Source organism: Quercus lobata, chromosome 9 (genome assembly GCF_001633185.2).
Source record: "Quercus lobata isolate SW786 chromosome 9, ValleyOak3.0 Primary Assembly, whole genome shotgun sequence".
NCBI classification, from domain to species: domain Eukaryota; kingdom Viridiplantae; phylum Streptophyta; class Magnoliopsida; order Fagales; family Fagaceae; genus Quercus; species Quercus lobata.
The window spans coordinates 43,331,519-43,351,684 of NC_044912.1; the positions used below are offsets into that span (position 1 = coordinate 43,331,519).

At 33.0% G+C, this 20,166-nt stretch overlaps 2 protein-coding genes across 2 annotated transcripts; one reads left to right on the forward strand and one right to left on the reverse strand.

The window, feature by feature from the left end:
• Positions 1–6,861: 6,861 nt before the first annotated feature.
• On the forward strand, positions 6,862–9,799 carry LOC115961795 (receptor-like protein 7). Its single transcript, XM_031080712.1, has 2 exons — positions 6,862–9,112; positions 9,183–9,799. The coding sequence occupies exons 1-2, from the start codon at positions 6,862–6,864 to the stop codon at positions 9,797–9,799; spliced, it is 2,868 nt and encodes a 955-aa protein (XP_030936572.1).
• Positions 9,800–11,783: 1,984 nt separating this feature from the next.
• On the reverse strand, positions 11,784–14,573 carry LOC115960983 (zinc transporter 8-like). Its single transcript, XM_031080019.1, has 3 exons — positions 13,903–14,573; positions 13,111–13,260; positions 11,784–12,354 (listed from the first exon to the last, which is right to left on the reverse strand). Exons 1-3 carry the CDS (start codon positions 14,506–14,508, stop codon positions 12,049–12,051), a joined length of 1,062 nt encoding a protein of 353 aa, XP_030935879.1. The 5' UTR covers positions 14,509–14,573; the 3' UTR covers positions 11,784–12,048.
• Positions 14,574–20,166: the final 5,593 nt, after the last annotated feature.

Genomic DNA, 20,166 nt, shown 5'->3' on the forward strand with positions numbered 1-20,166 from the left:
CAGATTACAGTTACGGGCAACCCCATTTCCTCTACTTTAAATGGCCTAGAGTTACGGGCAGCCCCATTTCCTCTACTTTAAATAGCCAAACAGATAACATTTTTCCATAGAAAGCCAGTAATTAACCCCTACTAGTCGAGTTTAGATCACCAAAGGACATAACCCGAAAATATTTCATACTTTATATCATACTGAAACTTCTTATTTTGCATAACATTTCATAATAATAGCATTTCTATTTTTTGCTTTACACATCATGTTCGTGGAATCAATAAAAGCATCAATATGCTTAAATCATATACATAAGTTTTCGAAAGCTCACGAACATATCTTTGTCAGAATAATGATTACATGCCATATCTCTAATAAAAAATGTTTTAATGCATAATATACTTTAAAATAACCTCATGACTTACCAAATACCCATATAACTTATCCCTTACCTGAAAGCAGAGGAACTGAGAGCCTAAAGTTGAAGGAGCTTAGACCTAGATATTAGTAACACCTAAACCAAATATTAAAGCTTATTACTATCCATAATTCCTTATCATAAACTTACACATTCATATCATAAACTTACACATTCATCTCAAAACCTATCTCTTAGAATCAAGGAAATCCTAATCCCACCTCAAAGAGGTTCCCACAAACACAAAATACATTCATCTGACAACATGATGTACTAAATCATAGAGAAACCAATTCATAAAATTTATATATAATTATAACATATCAAAGGATGAGCATATTAAATTATAGTTCAAAAAATCCACCCTAACTTGAGAATTAAATTCACAAATTCAGGTGTAGCGTATGTTGTTCACTGCTCATTTTAGCAGCATATGCTCCATTTGTAAAATACAAACGGGCTGTCCACACACATCCAATTGTCATGAAATTTTACATAACTACTCCCCTGCATTTCCAGTATAAACCATTAAAATGTCGGAGTCAAAGAATAAACCCATGATTTACTAAAAATCACACAAGACAGCATACTCAAATATGTCCTGACAGAATTTCTTGCAATTTAAAAATTAAACCATTATTTTTATATTCATCCAAATTATGTGAGACCACTTCCATAACAACCATGTGTGTCTTAAAATTCATCAAAACTACTCCTAGCATCCTAATTCACAAAATATGATTTAATACATATTTTTCTTGTTGTAAACATCAAATCTGTCAGAGACAACTTTAGTACATATTCTTACAAAATCATCAACAAATAGCAATAGGCCTTAATTTCATTTGGGTATTTTTATACCTATAATAAACATACTAAAATATGTTATTAAACATTTAATAAACCATAATATCATCGAACCTTCAAATCACTAAAACAGAATCATAATTCAGCCTATAAAATCAGGATAGAGGTTAAAGAAGTAGATATAAACAAATGAAGTTTTGATTACTTACGCCCAACAATTTGAAGCTGAAATTTTAGTGTTAACCCTTTAATTTCTTCTTTAGAGAGGGATATTTTGTTTTGGTGAGAGAAGGAGGGCTGCCATGTAAGAAGGGGAGAAGAAAGAAACAAAGAACAAGGAAAAGAGTAGGGAAAGAGGGGCTGGACTTTTGATCTGATGCAGCCAAGAAAATAAGGTAAGGAGAAGACTTTTGGGGCAGCAAAAGGAGATAAGAGAAGTGGAAAATTGGGGTGGATACATGTATGGCTAGGGAAAGAAAAATCACACCCACTTTTTACCTTTCTTGCATTCACATTCACACTTACCTACAAAAATAATATCACTTTGCATATACATATACATATATATATATATATATATATATATTTATGTATGTATGTATGTATATATATCCTTACCTTTATAAAGTTATATCCATCACATTAAAAGAGCATATATATTCTATAATATCACAATATCAAAGCTTCATGCACTTAAAAGTAATTAAGATAATGACATGCATATAAACCCATAAAATTAATTATAAAATTAGGTTCGGGTGTTAGAGGAAGGCTTCCTAAGATACAGTTTCTGCCAAGGAGATACAAAATTAAGGGCAGTAGAGGGAATCCTATTAAGAAGATAGACAGCAGTACTGAAAGCATAAGACCAATAAGATAAAGGAAGATTAGTCTTATGAAGCATAGCTAAACCAGTCTCAACAATACGCCTATGTTTCCTTTCAACCACCCCATTTTGTTAAGGAGTGTAAAGACATGGAAGTTGATGAGAAATATCATTATCTAGACAAAAGGACTTAAATTTGTGATTAAAAAATTCACCACCACCATCAGTCCTTAAAGTTTTGATTTTGGTATTAAATTGATTCTCAACAAGAGACTTAAAATGAACAAACACACTAAAGACACCAGATTTCAGTTTAAGCAAAAATAGTCGTGTAGAACTAGTAAAATTATCAACAAATATCATGTAAAACCTGTGATCAAGCATAGAAATAGGAGCGGGGCCCCAAACATCAGAGTGAATTGATTCCAAAGGAAAAGTAGTACTAGATACATGTTTTGGAAAGGAAGATCTATGCATTTTAGCACTTATACAAGAAGCACATTGTGAGCAAATGTCACTAGAAGAAGAAATGTTAACAAAAGGTACATCATTTAAGGCAAAATATAAAATTTTGGAACAAGGATGCCTAAGTCTTTGGTGCCAAAGCAAGGCCTGAGTAGACACAACAACAAAACACTTGGAATTGAAAGAGGATGTAGGTGGAGATGAAATAGAAGCAAAGAATGGAATAGGATAGACCCCATCTTTAATTAAACTTTAGTATAGGACTTTCCCCATAGGTAAAACCTAAATTGAGAATCGATGAGCATCAAAATAACAAAAGACATTATTTCGTAAACAAAGCTTATGCACTGAAAGTAAATTTGAAGCAATCTATGGTACCCTAAGGATGTTATTAAGGTTGAAATTGTGTAAAGGAGTAAGAAGCTTACCATTCCCAATATGAGTAACTGGTAATTCTTGCCCCATTACCTACTATAATAGTCTCACCAGCTGTAGGTTGATGATGTAGAGAGAGCTGAACCAAGTCTAGTGTAATATGATCAGAAGCACCTGTGTCAGTGAGCCAATTTTGGTTTGAAGAAGGGCCTGAATGTGCAGCCATTGAACTTGCAGCCATTGAAGCAAGCTTAGCTGGAGGATATCTCCCTTGATAAGCAAAATTCATCCTATGATAACAATCCTCGGAGCAATATGGCCGTTCTTACCACAAATCTAACACACTGGCCTTTGACCTTGTTGAAAATTAGACTTGGATTGAGGCTAGGAAGGGGAAAACTGACCTTGACCATTGTAGGATTGGCCAAAGAATTGAGACTGGCAAGTAGTAAATTGATTAGATTGACCACCAGAGAATTGACCATTGCTATTACCTCTTCCATTACCACGACCACGATTGTTGGCATTCTTTCCCCTTCCTCAATAGAAAGATTGATTGAACTGATTAACTGCCATAGCCAATGAAGATGAATCTTGAAGATCAGACCTTTCTTGATGGATCTTTCTTTTGCATTGAGCAGAGGATTCAACTCTTGAATTGTAACTACATCACTTCTAGTTTGTATAGTAGAACAAAATGCATCATATTCTGGTGGCAAAGCTTCAAGAGCTAAATAAATAAGCTCTTCCACATCAACACAAACTGTCACTACACTAAGCTTATCACGAATTTCTTTATTTCTTTGAAAGAAAGTGTTCATGCTCTCTGAACCTTTCTTGAGGCTCATTAGTTCATTCCTTAAGCAGAGAATGTGAGATCGAGAAACAGAAGCAAAACATTTCTCCAAGATCTTCCAGACTCCTCTAATAGATTTCTAACCTACTATGAGAGCCAAGATTGATATGGAGAGAGTAAAATTGATGAAAGTGAACAGTGTTGTTCACGATTCCTCCATTGAATATACTCTGGATTAGCTTCAATGGTATAATTCCCTGAGCAATCCTTAAGAAGAGGATCTGGAGCTTCAAGATTATCTTCAATGAAGTTGATCATTGAGTAAGCTTCCAAAATCACCTCAGTGTGGTGTCTCCAAACCAAATAGTTGTTGTAATCAAGCTTTACTATCATCATACTTGCCATGTTAGATAGAAGCAGCAACGAAGGATTAACTCCATGAGTAGAAATTGAAGTGTGTGTACTTGTACATGTGCTTGAACTTGAAGTAGAAGAAGTTGAACTTGCAAAGGACACCATTGATGGCTCTGATACCATGAAAGAAAACCTTAATTTTAGAGAGAATTGAGAGAATCCAAGGAAAATGAGATTTTGTATTATCACACACTAATCAATACATTACAAGATCTTAATATAAATATATATATATATATATATATATATCTATATCTATATCTATATCTAGGAAGCACCGATGCGGCTGGGAGGGTGTTGCACCGGAGTCTGATGCGAGGTGCGGCTACCAACTCCGCTGCCTGCATGTCAGTGCTGCATTTGAGGGTTTTTTTTTTTGGGATTCGACTTCGATTCGGGCTGATTTAGCCAAAGTCAGGTTATATCGGCCAGTGGCCAAAATTGACCATATCAACTGAAATCGATCGAAACGGCTGAAAAATGCCGAAATCGGCCTTGAACCATGCTGGAACAACTGAAATCGATTTTGAATGAAGCCCAAACATCTAAATATGTCCTTCCTCAATTTTATTATAAATATTTATTGCTTCTTATGTGTTTTCTTTTTTGTTTTGTGTTTCTTGCATTCTTTTTTCTTTGTTTTGTGAACCAGGTCATAGTAATGTGTTTTTTAAGAATATTTTAATAGTAAAAATATAAATAAAATATAAATAAAAATATTTTAAATAATTTTTTAATCACCACAACTCACCACACCTGAACCTTACTTTATAAAAAATTGCCGAGTCTCGCACCTGCACCTGAATCTGGAATCGCAACCGCGCTTCATATATATATATATATATATATATATGTGTGTGTGTGTGTGTGCTCTGTTATAGCTAATCTATCCTAATTAACCCGCGAGATTTCAGCAGGATTAACAAACTATCAAAAGATCCAATCAAGACTATACACGTGGCCATTAACCATAAGTAAATCAGCTATTAATGATTTACACTAAGCTACAGGTAGTTTTACAAACATGCTACCAAACTACATGCCGTTTCTGCAGCTCATGAACCTTTGCCTTCTGCTCTGCACCTGCTGCCTTTACAAATAGGAGATGGGTTCTTGTTTAGGTTTAGTGAGTAAGCATGGGATTGTGAGTTTCTTAGAGTAACATAGCTATAGGTGTTGCAATAACGCAGAGTCCTAAGAAAATTGAAAAATAATTGCTTTGATGCATCACAAGCCGAACACGTTCTAAGACCTTCCACGTAGAGGAAAAAAAACGAAAGAAGTAATAGAATAACCGAAATAGTTTAATAGAAAAAACGAAACGAAACAAAAAGTGACATGATAATTGATAACATTCAACGTAATTCATTAGCTGTAATAGGAAAAAAGTGAAGGAAACAAAAAATGTTAATAACAAAAATTAAGCTTTTGTGTCTATAGTAAAAATTGAAAAAGCAGCCCAGGAAAATTTGATCGCGACAATTATGGTGTTGTCCCTTTTTTTTTTCTTTTTTTTTTTTTGTTTAATAATAAACGGTGTTGTTTTATTTTAAAAATCGTTATTATTTAGTCCAAACTCCAAAGATATATGACAATCATGATTCAAATAGGTAAACCACTTGCCTTAACCATGACTTTTAAAACTCTGTTTTAATTATATAGTATAGTATAGTATATGATATAATTTTGTAACAATAAATTTATTATATAAATTTATTTATTTATTTTATTAAAATAAACTAACACTATCAAAGAAATCAGATGGTATATTAAGCTAACCATTAAAATATATTTCAATACGTCTTGAAGGCGTCAAGTCCAAGTAATTAATGGCACCAAACTTGATATATGCCGAATGCAACACTTATCCCTTAGATAGAGTCTTAGAAGTAGTGTGAACATGTACATTGTTCCAAACAATAGGTTTTGTTCTCCTCGACCGGATGTGGTTGGGTTGAGCACTCAACTCAATTTGACCCATAATGTGAACATGAATTTTTGCCTTAAATAAAAAAATTAAAAAAAAAAAAAACCTTTATATTTGTTTTCAGATGAGACAAACAAAATTAAAACCCTGTAAAAAGACAAGAGCTGGAAAAAATGGGAAATAATTGGCTCAACACAATTACAATTGACTCTCCAGCAGAAAAAAAGAAAAAAACAATTACTTTCATGTATCCTTTGTTTTCTTGGCAGTCTTATCTCTTATGAGCAAACGGGTCACGGTGCTAATTATAGACCTCATCTTTGTTGGGAATTATGATATTCTTGCCAGAAAGAAATTAAGTAAAAGTTGGGAAATTCTTAGCTCCTTAGTCCCTTCCTTCAAGGAAAGTTCCAACGTGAGGAAACATAGCCCCTAGTCCCTTCAAGGAAAGTTCAAAAACTTAAAATGAAATCCTCTTAACATTTTCTGATCCATCTTAGGAGGAGAGGGGGACGTAATAGTTTGCCGTATACAACCATAATTTAGGGATCCACCATTTTTTGTATTCTTTGGTTGCAATTCCATATTCCTCACACTCATTTCATAGACTTGACCAAACTGTGAGAGTGAGACAAAGACTTCACTTGTAGTCTGTGAATAAACTTGATGCAAGTAAGTTCTCATCTTTTGGAGTGTGATTTCCTTGCCTGTTTTGTTAGTGTTTTCCTTCAGCTTTCTATATCATTGTAGAAGAGTTGCCCAAGGGCCATGGTCTATAAAAGCTCAATTCACTCATTTCCTTGCTTGTCCAAGAGTTCGTACTAAACATAAAGTAGTGCTAAATGAGAGGTCTGCCTTATTCAGGAAATATGAGTCTAACACCATCTTACTTCATGTTCTTGTGCTCACTTTCCATTTTCTCACTTTTCTTACTTTTAACTTTTCAACTCAGTTACTCTTTATCTTCTATGCATCCATTGTGTCACGCAGATGAGAGGTCTGCCTTGTTGCAATTCAAGGAAAGCTTTACCATCAACTACTCCACCTGTAGATTTTTTTATGATGATTATCTTCCGCCGGTTGCATCATGGACTCTTGAAAATAGCAGTTGTTGCTCGTGGGATGGGGTTTATTGTGACAAGAAAAGTGGTCATGTGATTGGCCTTGAACTCATCAACAGTTGCCTCTATGGTTCCATCAACTCTAGCAGCAGCCTATTCCAACTTGTTCACCTTCAACTACTTGATCTCAGCTACAATAACTTCAACTTCTCTCGAATCCCATCTAGCATAGGCAATCTTTCAAAACTTAAATATCTCAGACTCTCTGATTCCTTCTTTGCTGGTCAAATTCCATTGGAAATTTCACGGTTATCCAAATTGTCTTCCCTTGATCTATCCTGCAACTCTCATCCATCTTCCTGCACTTTTTTTGGTATGTTTAGTTTTGATCCATCTTCTAAACGGTTATTAGAACTCAAAAGGCCTCATTTTGAAAGCCTAGTACAAAACTTAACTATCCTAGAAGAATTGTCCCTCTCTTTGGTAAACATACCTTACCCTGTACCAAGTTTATTGGCTAATATGTCATCGTTGTCCTCTCTCATGCTCACCAGCTGTGGATTGCTTGGGGAACTTCCGACTAATATTTTCCAGCTACCAAATGCAGAATTTTTACATTTGGTGCAGAATCCAGGTCTTACCGGTAACTTGCCTGACTTTAATTGGACTAGTCACCTTAACTATTTGTATGTTATGGGAACAGGATTGTCTGGTGAGATACCTGCTTCAATCGGAAACCTTGGTTCCTTGGAACAATTGTCTCTCGGTTTCAACAATTTCTCACGGTTTGTTCCGCCTTCAATAGGTAACCTTTCCAAGCTTACTGTTATGGCGCTTTCAGGTAATTCTTTTAGGGGCAATTTACCTTCTTTTGCTAATTTGAACCATCTTGCTTCATTGGATCTAGGCTCTAATGGTTTTGCTGGTCCAATCCCATTTAACCTTATGAACCTGACCAGATTAACTTCACTGAACCTTGAATCCAATAAGTTTCAAGGTCCAATTCCAAGCTCAATATCTAGACTCAAGAATCTTATGAATCTTGACCTTTCTTTCAATAATTTGAGTGGTACAATGGAGATAGACTCGTTGCATGTGTTAAAAAATTTAACAACCCTCAGTCTATCATTCAACAAACTATCTTTGCTAGGAAAAATCAATTCCAGTGCTTCTTTTCCAAACTTAATGACGTTGAGTTTGGCTTCATGTAATCTAAGTGAGTTCCCACAATATTTACAAAATCTGGATAGGTTGATGTACGTGGACCTGTCTTATAACAATATCCATGGCCTTGTGCCCCAATGGTTTTTGGAAACAGGTAAAGAAACCCTGCAGAATTTGGACCTCTCTCACAACTTTCTAACAGGCTTTGACCAATCTCCTCTTGTTCTTCCATGGTCTAGTTTGTTAATTCTGAAAATTGATTCAAATAGAATCCAAGGATTACTCCCAGTTCCACCATTGTCTACCGTGTCCTATATAATCTCAAACAACTCAATGACAGGAGAAATCCCACCATTGATTTGCAATCAAACATTGCTTCAAGTTCTTGATTTGTCTAAGAACAACTTAAGTGGCCAAATTCCAGAATGTTTGGGAAACTTGAGCAATTCTCTGTCAATACTGAATTTAGGAAGCAACAACTTTCATGGCACCATTCCTCAAACTTGGACACATGGGAGTAAATTAAGGATGATTAACTTGGGCCAAAACAAGTTGAAGGGGCTGATCCCAAGATCAATGTCAAAGTGTGCAATGTTGGAGATTCTTGATCTCGGACACAATCAAATTAATGATACTTTCCCCTTTTGGTTGGGGACTCTTCCTGAATTGAAGATTCTCATTCTACGATTTAATAAATTCCATGGTGCCATTGAAAGTCCTTACTTCAAGTCTACCTTCCCTAAATTGCGCATCATTGATCTGTCTTATAATGATCTTGTTGGTAATTTGCCTTCTGAGTACTTCAATAGCTTCAATTCCATGAAAATTACAGATGCAGAGCAATTGGCTTACTTGCAAGCAGACATCAGTTTTAATATGGGGCCAACTAACAAGATGCCTGCTTATTTAAGTTTCCCAATGATGGCGCGTGATTATAGTTAAGAACAAAGGTTTGAGGACAGAATATGCCAAGATCATAGCAGTCTTTGCGCTCTTGGACTTCTCAGGTAACAGATTTGAAGGTGAGATTCCAGAATCCATTGGGACGTTGAAGGGGCTTATTGCACTCGACCTTTCCAACAACTTACTCTCAGGTCACATCCCATCAGCCATGGTAAACCTAACACAACTAGAGTCCTTAGACCTTTCTTTAAACAAACTCTCAGGAGAGATCCCTCAGCAACTAGCACAACTCAATTTCCTTTCATTCTTTAATGTGTCTTATAACAACTTCACCGGACCTGTACCGAGAGGGAACCAATTTGATACCTTCCTAAACAATTCATTTGAAGGAAATTTAAGATTATGTGGAAACCAATTATCAAGAAAATGTGAAGGTCCTAAAGCCTTTTTACCACCTCTTTCAGCCTCCACAGATAATCAGGAATCGGGATCTTCATTTGAATTTGATTGGAAAATTGTTGTGATAGGGTATGGAAGCGGTTTTATAATTGGAGTGGTTATTGGACGCATAGTGATCACTAGGAAACACGACTGGTTTTTGAAGAATTTTGGAATTAGGCAACCAAAAGCCAGCAAAGGAAAAAAAAAGTAGGGGATACAGAAACTATTTTTTTTTTTGGTATGCCTTATAGATGTTTTGTTTAGTTGTTAGTGCAGTTATTACTGTGTTTTGTTTTGGCTTGCTTTGGTTTTATAGTTTTGTTTTCTGGTTGCTGTAGCAGGGAGGTTTCCCTATGCTGGTTTATTTTGGAATTTCCCGTTGTAATATATGTGTTTGTTTCAATGAATAAAAGCTGAATTACCCAAAGAAAAAAAAAAAAAAAAAACTAAATTTGTTCAAGCAATTTTTCCTTCATGCATAAGAATTTGTATCCGCTTGTCACTCATGTCTATTGTACATGTCTGTCATTTATGGTTTTTGAGAGAGGGGGGAGGGGATGAAATAATATGTAGCACTACATACTAGATGTAAAAAGTTATGGTGATTACAACGAATAAAGGCGAGAGGTTTGTGCTTATTTATTTATTATATATTTGATTGTGGTTTCATATATAAGAGACTCAAAGGATGCAAGGTTGAAATGATGGCTACCATTCAAATGCATAAGAGAAAACTTCAAAGAAGCAGAGGTCAGTGAAGTAGAGCCAAAAAGGTTGAAGCTCATCCCAATGAATATCACTCTAAACGCATCCTGAAATTGCTCTAAGAGTACCTAACAGGAAACACCCAAAACTTAAATATCAAGCAAGGAAGCAATCCAATGCGCAGAGGAACCCCAAGCAAATATCTCTCTGTGAGCTTACTGATTTAAATGTAGCTACGACATCATTGGTTGAGGAGGCAGGCCTAACCATGCTCAACACCCTATTGAAACTGTCGCGGGTTAGATTGAGTCACAGCTATTCGTCATCTTCTAGCTATGGTGGATGGAACAAGAACTATTATGGCTCACTCCAATAGAAGCTGAAGGATTTGGAAGCTGTAACAACAAAGATGCAATTAGAATATCCAACTGAAGACAATACTTTAAAAAAAAAAAAAAAAGTCTCACTTAAAATTCAAGTGTTACTCGTTCCTTTTCAAAAAAAAATTCCGTTCTCTCTTTCTCCATTGATGCATTAAAAAGTAAAAATCAAGAGAGGCACCAAGAAAAAAAATGTGTCAGGTCTTGGTTGGTAGCTCTAACTTCCATCTCTTTTTTAATTGGTCAGTACTCAGTAGTAATATAAGCCCATTAACCATATTGTTGACTTCTATGTATGCCATTCAGGAAATATACTTCCCACCTTGCATCCAATAAAATAGACTAACATTTTTACAAAAGGGGCTTCACTTGGTCGAGGCTCAAGGTTTCAATTTAATCTTGATGAACTTTGGATGTATAAACTTAAAAATTAATGTAAAATTTAACTTTTATTTTTTTGGTGTTTATATATATATATATATATATATATATTGTTATACATATAAAAAGGAAGACAAAAACAAATATTATCAAATTTCTTTTTCGAGTTCTGTTCTTTTCACTTTTCTTTCTTTGCTGGATTACTGAGTTATTTAACTTTATATAATTTTTAGTATCTTAATTATCTGTTCTTGTATAATTTATATATTTACTTTTTGTATATGAATTATTTTTATTTTTATTTTTTTTTATTTTATACTCGATTGATCCGACCCTCAAAAGACCAAATATAGTCATATGTTTTACAATCCGTTTTGGATGACCTATTTTTCACTTGAACTCAATTTGACCCGAACTCGGCTAGATTGAACCAAAACTCAATCAACACAACCTGTTTGCCTGGTCTAGATTGGAGAACCATTAGATGAGGATGGCTTGGTTCTCTAGTTTCTCCACGGGGTAGAACCCCTGTTTATTTTTTTCTTTTTTTCTTTTTTCATGAAAGACAAGTTCGGTTGTACTTAACTTCTTTTCTAATAATTTTATCTTCTACAATTTAAAAAAATAAAAATCACAAATTTCATATTGGTTGCATGCAATGAAAGGTTCTTACAATTTTGCATATGGTGTACGTAAAAGAGGATGAAGAATGTGACAAGGAACAAGAGCTCTCAAATAAACTTGCTGCTATTACGTCCCAAGAACTAGAAGGACATCTTATTCACGATCAAGGCCTTAGTTGACGGTTTGATGTGATATTATCTATCAAAAATCCATTCATGTACTTCTAGTTGGTTTCAAGAGCTTGATGTCGCCTTATCTTAATGAGAACCTATGGCAAAATTTTATATTCGCAGGAAATTGAGAAGGATTGAGATCATTACTCACGGTTATACAAAGGTATTACACTATTTCACAGGACATTAAGACAACATCAAGCCCATTTGGCTAAGAGAGTCATAAGACCAGTCCCAAGAAGAAGTGCTACGTTTGCTCCTATTTGAAGCCTTCCATTGTTTTGCATCCTTTCGCTCATAAAATCCGCCGCAAGAAGATCCACAAGCGCCATATAGATTAAGATCCCAGCTGATGCCGAATCAAAAATCCCTTGAACTATTAGAGCAGTTGGGCTGCTCTCACTGTAAACACTAGATATTGCTAGTCCAATTACAATCCCAATTGGGGTTGTAAGGGAGAAGAATAGTGACATAATTGCAACAGCTTTGCTCTTGAAATTTGCCTATAAACGCACAAGTGCATGTTATACAGAATGATTTAATACACCAACTAATGCAGACATAAACAATGCACAAAACAGATTAACAAGCAACTAAGGTATTTGGGAAGAAAGCTATACAACCTAGCGTACATACTATTCTTAAAGCATATTCACTGGTCACGTGCAAAACTTGTATGAGTTATGGACATACTAATTTTTAGTTGTTTAGTCAGACTAGCTAAAAATTTGAAACTTGTTTTTTAAATAAAAAACCAATTTGAAATTTAGAAAATCATGATAGATATTTTAATGTATTCATTGACTAGATCTGAATTTGTATAAGATAAAATTCAAATTAAATAAAAGAGAGTGTATACTAGCATCATTTAATTTAGTTATCAAAAAAACTAATCATAATTAATCTTAATCTAAACTAATTTAATCATATCATAAAAATATAACACATTCATATAATTATTTATCCAAGACTAATTAGAATAAATTAGACTCATAAAAGTTCTTTGAAAACTTAAACTAAGGCCCTTTCAAAAAAAAAAAAAAAAAAACTAAGGCATTTTGTTAAACAATTGAAAAATACTTCCTACCAAATATGAGCTGAAAATTTTAACAAACGAACTTATTCAAAATTGGATGAAAGTCAATCAAAAATCAATACAGTCCGAATAAAAATGTGTTTCTTTAAAACTAATAATTAGTATAGATTTTATAATTTTGAAAACAATAAATAGGTAATATATACACGTATGGTGATATTACCTGAGCGATGCATCCACCAAGTCCCATGCCCTCAAAAAACTGATGGAAGGTCAATGCACCTACAAGAGGCTTTATTGTTTCGGGATTCATAGAAGTACCCACAGAAATTCCAATTATGACTGAATGTACCACAATCCCCAACTCCAAAACCTGATATAATCACAAGCTTAATTAAACACTTAAAGTATATTCGGTAACTGTTTTTTTTCATTATTTTCTGTTTCCAAAACAATTTTCTATTTTAAAAACTAAAAAACTTATTCAGCAACAAAAAATGGACAGAAAATAAAAACTGTTTTCAAAACTCAATTTGTGAAGGAAACTGAAAACATGCAAAATACTATTTTTAGTTTTTAATTTTCAAAAGTCAATGATAACAACCATTTAATTTAATGAATCTATCTCATTTAATGAGTTTGCATTAAAGTTCAAATCCTATAAATAACATATTTTAGTATTTTCTATTTTTTCTTCAAAAAACTATTGTTTTAATTTCAACCAATCAAACATGTTTTTTATTTCAAAAATACAAGAAAATTATTTTTTATTTATATTCCCAAAAACAAGTTTTTGAAAATAGAAAACAAAATTATAAACAAACATAACCTTAATTCTTCCATGATCTCTCTTTTTTTTTTTCTTTTTTTTTTTTCTTTTTTTTTTAAATATTTCACCATTAGTACCACCACTTCATAGTTTAAAATAATAAACTACATAACTAAATGGGCCACTAATTCAATTTGCATTGTGCAAACAAATCCAAAAACGTTACCATAAAAACACACAAACTACCTGCGTTATGACACGATGCCTCATAAGGTCTGATGTAGCCGAATTGAGAAGCAAAGTAGCTGAACCATGAGAATGACCATGAGTTGTATGTGTATCAACGTGTAAGGGACCCTCCTGTCCTCCTTCCTTCTCCGAATCGCCAATCTCCTGCTGAACCTTGTCCGATTGAGACTTCTTGTAATAAGAAGTCGCAATGCTATCAACCATTAAAGTTCCAATCGCACTCATCATCGCCACGAATCCCGTGAATGGAAAATCCTGCCACGGGCTCTCATTCAGACATGGCGACGTCAAGTTCTCGAAAGCATCGGGAAGTACATGGATGAACCCGGTTGACAATATCACACCGGCAGCAAAAGCCTTGATTAGGAAGAAGATTTCCTTCTCGGGTCGCAAAGCTGGTACTGTCCTTCCAAGTAATGGAATACAAACCCCAAGTGCACTCGCTATAAGTATGGAAACAAAAGCAGCTATTTTATATTTGAGAGCTTGGGACTTGTCTTCTACTTCATCCTCCTCATCACAAGTGCACTCTCCAAAAACCGAAGATGGGAGTAGGAAGAGAATGCAAAAGAGTGTGATGAGGAGTTGTTGAAGCTTGGCCATTGTAGCGTTTGTTAGAGAAAGGCCAAGGAATTAGAGAGGAGCATGAAAGGGGTACGAGGGAAAGAGAGGTCTTAATATAGTGTGTATTTGTGTGTTAATGTGTAAACTTGAAAGTGAAAAAAAAAATGACGACCTGTGTTACCCATAATTTGACTGTGATGCTTTGTTTAGTTAGCTTGAATTGTAATGACATTTGGAAAAGAAAATAGGGAAAGCAATGTTGGGAAATAGATTAGATGTAAGATTACGAAAAGAGGGTATCTGGGTTTCATTTTGTTTGTGTTGTGTGTGAATGTATTGATGAGAAATGACAGGGTTAAATTGGTCAATTTCTACATGCAAGATTTGGATACCTTTGATGGTGTTCGTGGAATAAATCAATCTATGCTAATTACATTGCTAATGGTGAAGAAATAATGAGGTCATTCCTCTATGAATTAGGAAGCAAATTTGTAATTTCTGATTATGTGCTTTTTTTAAACTTGAAGGTAATATGAGGAAACCGTATTTGAAGTAGTCACAACTAACAAATACTAAAATTATGGATCTAGGATTCGTTGTTAAAAAAAAAAAGAAAAAGGAAACTGGATTACTTGAAAACTTATTCAGAAAGTGTTGAAAGAATGTCGACATTAACAAGACATAGATAGGAAATCAAAGTTTGTTCACATTATTGTGCAATTAATTTGGCTGTATTCACCCAAAAATGGTTTCTCAAGAAAAATATTTCACCCAAAAATGAAAAATGACGCTATTGTGTGTTAACGGCGAAATATTGATAAAATATTAAGTTAGAATAAAATTCTATCTCGGGAAATATATATATATATATATATATATATATAATAACATTTCCTTTAATACTCTTGCCAACCTGCTAATTGGTTGAATTAGGCATAAACTAGTTTTGTCAAAAGATTAGTTTTTTACTCTCTTTTTTCCACAATTTTCCGGCTTAATAAGATTAAGGTAACTTGAAAGGGATATTCCCCACATTTAGAGAACAAGACGTGTATAAGAAGTTCAGTTTTTATTTTTATTTTAGTAAAAATATGAAAATTAGAAACCAACAAAAATAATGAACTCGGTAAAAAATTAGAAAAACATTAATTAGAAATCAATCTATATATATAATAATAGGTGAAACTGAGAGAAACTCAAATTAGAATTCCAAATTAGAGTTCTAATTTTGTTGCAATGTGTCTTAAATTATTTATTCTTAAAGAGTTTTAGAATCAAATGTGGGACCATATCATAAATATTCATCCAAGTAAGTTATTAAATACAAAAACCAAAAAGTCTAGAATAAATGAACCGTAAAAAAAAATATGCTTCAAAATAAATTTTTTAAAAAAATAGATAGTTTACATTTTATATCTAACAATATTCTTACAAAATTTTTAAAAGAATTAACAAAATATAAAAATAACTATCAATAGTATTTAAATTATATATATAGGAATTATATTATGTATCTTATTGTATATTTTTAAGTATATTCATGTATATGCATGGGGTTACAAACTAGTTATATACAAAAGCAGAAATCTCATGCCGGAGTGCATGAACTCCTGCCATAGTGCACTCTAATATTTTATTTAGCATTTTTAACCTCTTTTCATTAAGTTCTTTTACTGTTATCCAAAAGATCGTATTAACTTTTTTTAACTGTTATCTAAAAGATGGGCTGTAGTTCAAAATTAAATTAAAATCAAATCAAACCTCATGAAAAGCCCAAATCCACTTATTACCTTACATATTATGACCTAGACCTGACCCTTCCACAATAACTTTTTCCCACATTCTCCAAAATATGGGCTGGCATCATAAAATAGGACACATTTTGAAAGACTCTCTTTACAATCTTTCTGATAAAACTCTTGTTATTAAGTGCTACATCAATATGCTCTTTCTTCTTCCTATCGCTGATAGAATTTTTGCACGAAAATGAATTATTTCTACACCATCTTCTTTTATATGATGGAATCTATGATAAATAAATAAACAGTTTATATGATAGAAACAATAATTCCCTCAATTTGTTTTTTTTTTTTTTTAATTTCTAATGTAGAAGACTCTTGAAGCCAACAAATTGTATGCCCAAGTTGTCCACTCTCTTTTAAGGAATGTAAAAGATAATGGTACACTTTGATTAGCCAAAATAATTAAATAATTGTGAAATTCATTTAGGCTATATATATTCATAATCTTAATTATGTATATTTATAATAATTTGGGTTCTTTTTATTTTCTTCCTCTTAATGATATGTATATTATAATTGAACATAAGATGCGTGTTTTAGGGCCATAAAGAATAGTTAGAAATTATTTCAAAAAAAAAAAGTATAAAGTTTCCGCGCATCGTGCGGGACATCAACTAGTATGATCTAAAAAATAAAAACAATATATATAAAAAGATAAGGGTGGAGATTCTTGAGCAAATATTGGAGTAGATAAGAGTGAGAGGCTTGTTGTTTGAGGTGTTTGATGTTTGTAAAGGGGTATCAGAATTCAAAAAAAGGTTTTTGTTTTAAAAGAAAAGTTTATGTGAGGGAAGAGAGAAATAAAAGGAATAAAAAACTTGTCCTCATGAGTCTTCTTTTTTTCTTTTTTTTTTTCAGAGAATTTCAACCTATAGTATCCGCTCTTAAAGATAACTCTTTATCATTAAACCAAGATACCAATCAGTTTTTGGTGTAAGCGGGGATCGAACCCCAGATCCCTTATACAACCATTAGAGACTTTATCAGTTGAATTAACTGGAAATCACTTGTCCTCACAAGTCATAATAACAATAATTGTTTGCTTTTTGGGTTATTAGTTAATAATTTTTTATAATATTTTTTACAACAGTTAACTTGACAAATGAAAAGTGAGTTGTTTTTCTTAGTGCGATAGTCACTCCACAAGCATAAGTACTTGTGGGGCGTGGGAGGAAAGGGTCAAAATTCAAGTTTCCAGGTGGAAACTTCATACACATATACACTTAAATTAGATTAGAGTAAAAATTCTATCTACTATAAAAAATTTTTTAAAAAAAAGTGAGTTGTTAGTTTAAAATTTTTATTTTTATTTTATAATAGTTAAGTTGACAAATTATTTTATTTATTCTCATCTTGATTTATTACCAACATTGCTTTTTTTTTTTTGAGAATAACCAACATTACTTTTAACTTATCATTAATAACTTTTCATTTGATATTTTTATTTTTTAATGCCTCTGTAGTTTATGTATTGCAGTATTGTTAATGTTGGCTCTTGATGGATTGTATTTAATGTTTAAACTTTGTGAGATTTCTGAATTTCTCTTATTCAAAAATAGAGAAAAGAAAAAAAAAAAAAAACTGAATGATAAAAAAATATTTAAAAGTGATTTTAAGAAAAAAAAATAGATATTATGGTGTTAAAGTTTGTGAAAAATAAACTAACTAATGAAGAAAAAAAAAGTTTTTTTAGCTAAAATTTAATTAAAATTTTGAAGAGCTTAATGTGAATGCTCTTAATTCTAAGAATAATGCTATCATATTTATTCCTTTATTTTAGAAGAATTATCATATTTATTTAACAATATATTAGTATGCACTTACATGTATTATGTGAAAATGATTAATTATGTAATACTAAACCACCTTTAAGTATGTGAGTATAACACTTAAACCTCAAGGGAGTTTTGAGTGTAATTAAAAACACCCCTATGATAGTGGTTTATGTGAAAATAATATGAGCATGTATCAACACATGAGCAATTCACTGCATGTTTTCACAAATGTTTAACAATTTATAAATATAAAAATACCACATAAGTATTCCACTGATCAAAACTTTTAAGGATTTTGTGTTTTTGTGAAAAAACAACATGGGCCGGGGTTTTTATCTGTTTTTTTCCCATATTAATTTTTTTAAAAGTAATTATGGGACAATACATAAAAAATTTTACTGCGTTAACATGTTACGATCAGATTGCACTAATTCTTTTTTATGAAAGAAATTAATTTTTTTTCTAATTTTCTTTTTCATCCAGTGGCGACTCCAGGAATTTTTTCCAGGGTGTTCCTTAAGAAGCATAATTTTTCTCAGTGGCGACTCCATGAATTTTTCCCAAATGTATTATTGTTTAGTTGTTTCCTTAATTTGTTTGTCTTTTATAAACTATAATTTGTTATAGTGTTGTTTTATTAATTATAAAATTATTAATTGTTATTTAACCTAACATAATTTAATTTGTTTATCTTATATAAAGTATCGATTAATTAAATTATTAATTATTATTTATTAGTTGTTTTCTCCAATTAATTATTGGTTAATTAATATCCCAAACAAACAAAATTAATTAGTTCAACTAATTACTATGGTTGTTTGATACTTCCCTACTTGGAATATCACACTATTACTTAACCAAAAAAAAAAAGTCAATAAATTTTGCAGCACCAAAATATATAGGCCATATAGCTTAAATCCTAGTCTAAAAAAGAGTGATTTATTACATATTTTATGACCATTAGTTGAACTAATCAACAAACACACAGCACACAACCATATTTATTAACTATTAATTGCCCTAGCACTAACACACAACACACTTGCACTACCCTGGCCCCATGCCCCCATCTACCCTCCAATTCAACAGAAAAAGCCCAATGCCCCATGCCCCCAATCACAAGACTAGAACCAATTAGATAAAGTCAATTTGTTGTATCTCACCAAAAGACATCAACACCAACACTAAAAGACAATTAATAATCTCACCAACAACAAACCCTTCCATTCTCAAAAAATGAAAAAAAACAACAAACCCTTACATAGTAACTGAGTTACACCTAAAAAAAAATAACACCCACACCGAATAAAGGCATAAAGCCAAAAACAAGGTAAATATTACTTATAAAGACCTTACACAGTTACTGAGTTACACCAACACCAACACCGGATATTCTCAAAATAAAAAATAAAAAAAACAAAAAAAAAACACCAACACCGGCTAAAGGCATAAAGCCAAAAATAGGGAAAATATTACTCATAAAGAGAGACTGAGATGAAGAGAGAGAGACTGAGACTGAGACAGAGAGAGAGAGAGACTGGGAGACTAAGATGAAGAGGGAGAGACTAAGACTGAGAGTCAGAGATGAAATACCTTGAGGTTGAGGGAGCAAGGAGGCCTAAGGCTGATGGGCGGCGCCGTCGCGCACAGTGGTGAGGCGAGGAAGACCAATCGGGTAGCACGTCAAAATGGTAGAGGCTGATGGGCGACGCCGTCGAGCACAAGTTTCGTTCATTTAAATGGGAGATCGAGTTTGAGGTCCGATCTGGCGAGCGATCTCCTCCGTCCGTTCCGTTGGTTGTTGTCGTCCGTGGTTGTTGCGTGACTTGTGTCTGTGAAGTCTTTGAGGCCTGATCTGATTTCAGTATATTAGGTTAGGTTTTTTTTTTTTTTTTTTTTTTTTTTTTTTTTTTTTTTGAGAATCTGTGGGTTACTGGGTTTGCTACCATCTGTTGGGCTTGCCGTCCGTTTTTTTTTTTGGAGAATCCGTGGGCTTCACTTGCTCTGTTACAATTTTTTTTTTTTTTTTTTCAGATTTTAGTTCAAATATTTTTTTTTTTCTTGAAAGTAGAACAAATAAAAAATTTTTTTTTTTATTTTAATTTGAGGGTGTTCCTAAT

Coding starts and splice junctions, on each gene's coding strand:
- LOC115961795 (XM_031080712.1), top strand. CDS start 6,862: ATGAGAGGTCTGCCTTATTCAGGAAATATGAGTCTAACACCATCTTAC. Junction 9,113..9,182: donor TTACTTGCAAGCAGACATCA/GTTTTAATATGG, acceptor GCGTGATTATAG/TTAAGAACAAAGGTTTGAGG.
- LOC115960983 (XM_031080019.1), bottom strand. CDS start 14,508: ATGGCCAAGCTTCAACAACTCCTCATCACACTCTTTTGCATTCTCTTC. Junction 13,261..13,902: donor GGCATCGTGTCATAACGCAG/GTAGTTTGTGTG, acceptor TGATTATATCAG/GTTTTGGAGTTGGGGATTGT. Junction 12,355..13,110: donor TTGGTGGATGCATCGCTCAG/GTAATATCACCA, acceptor GTGCGTTTATAG/GCAAATTTCAAGAGCAAAGC.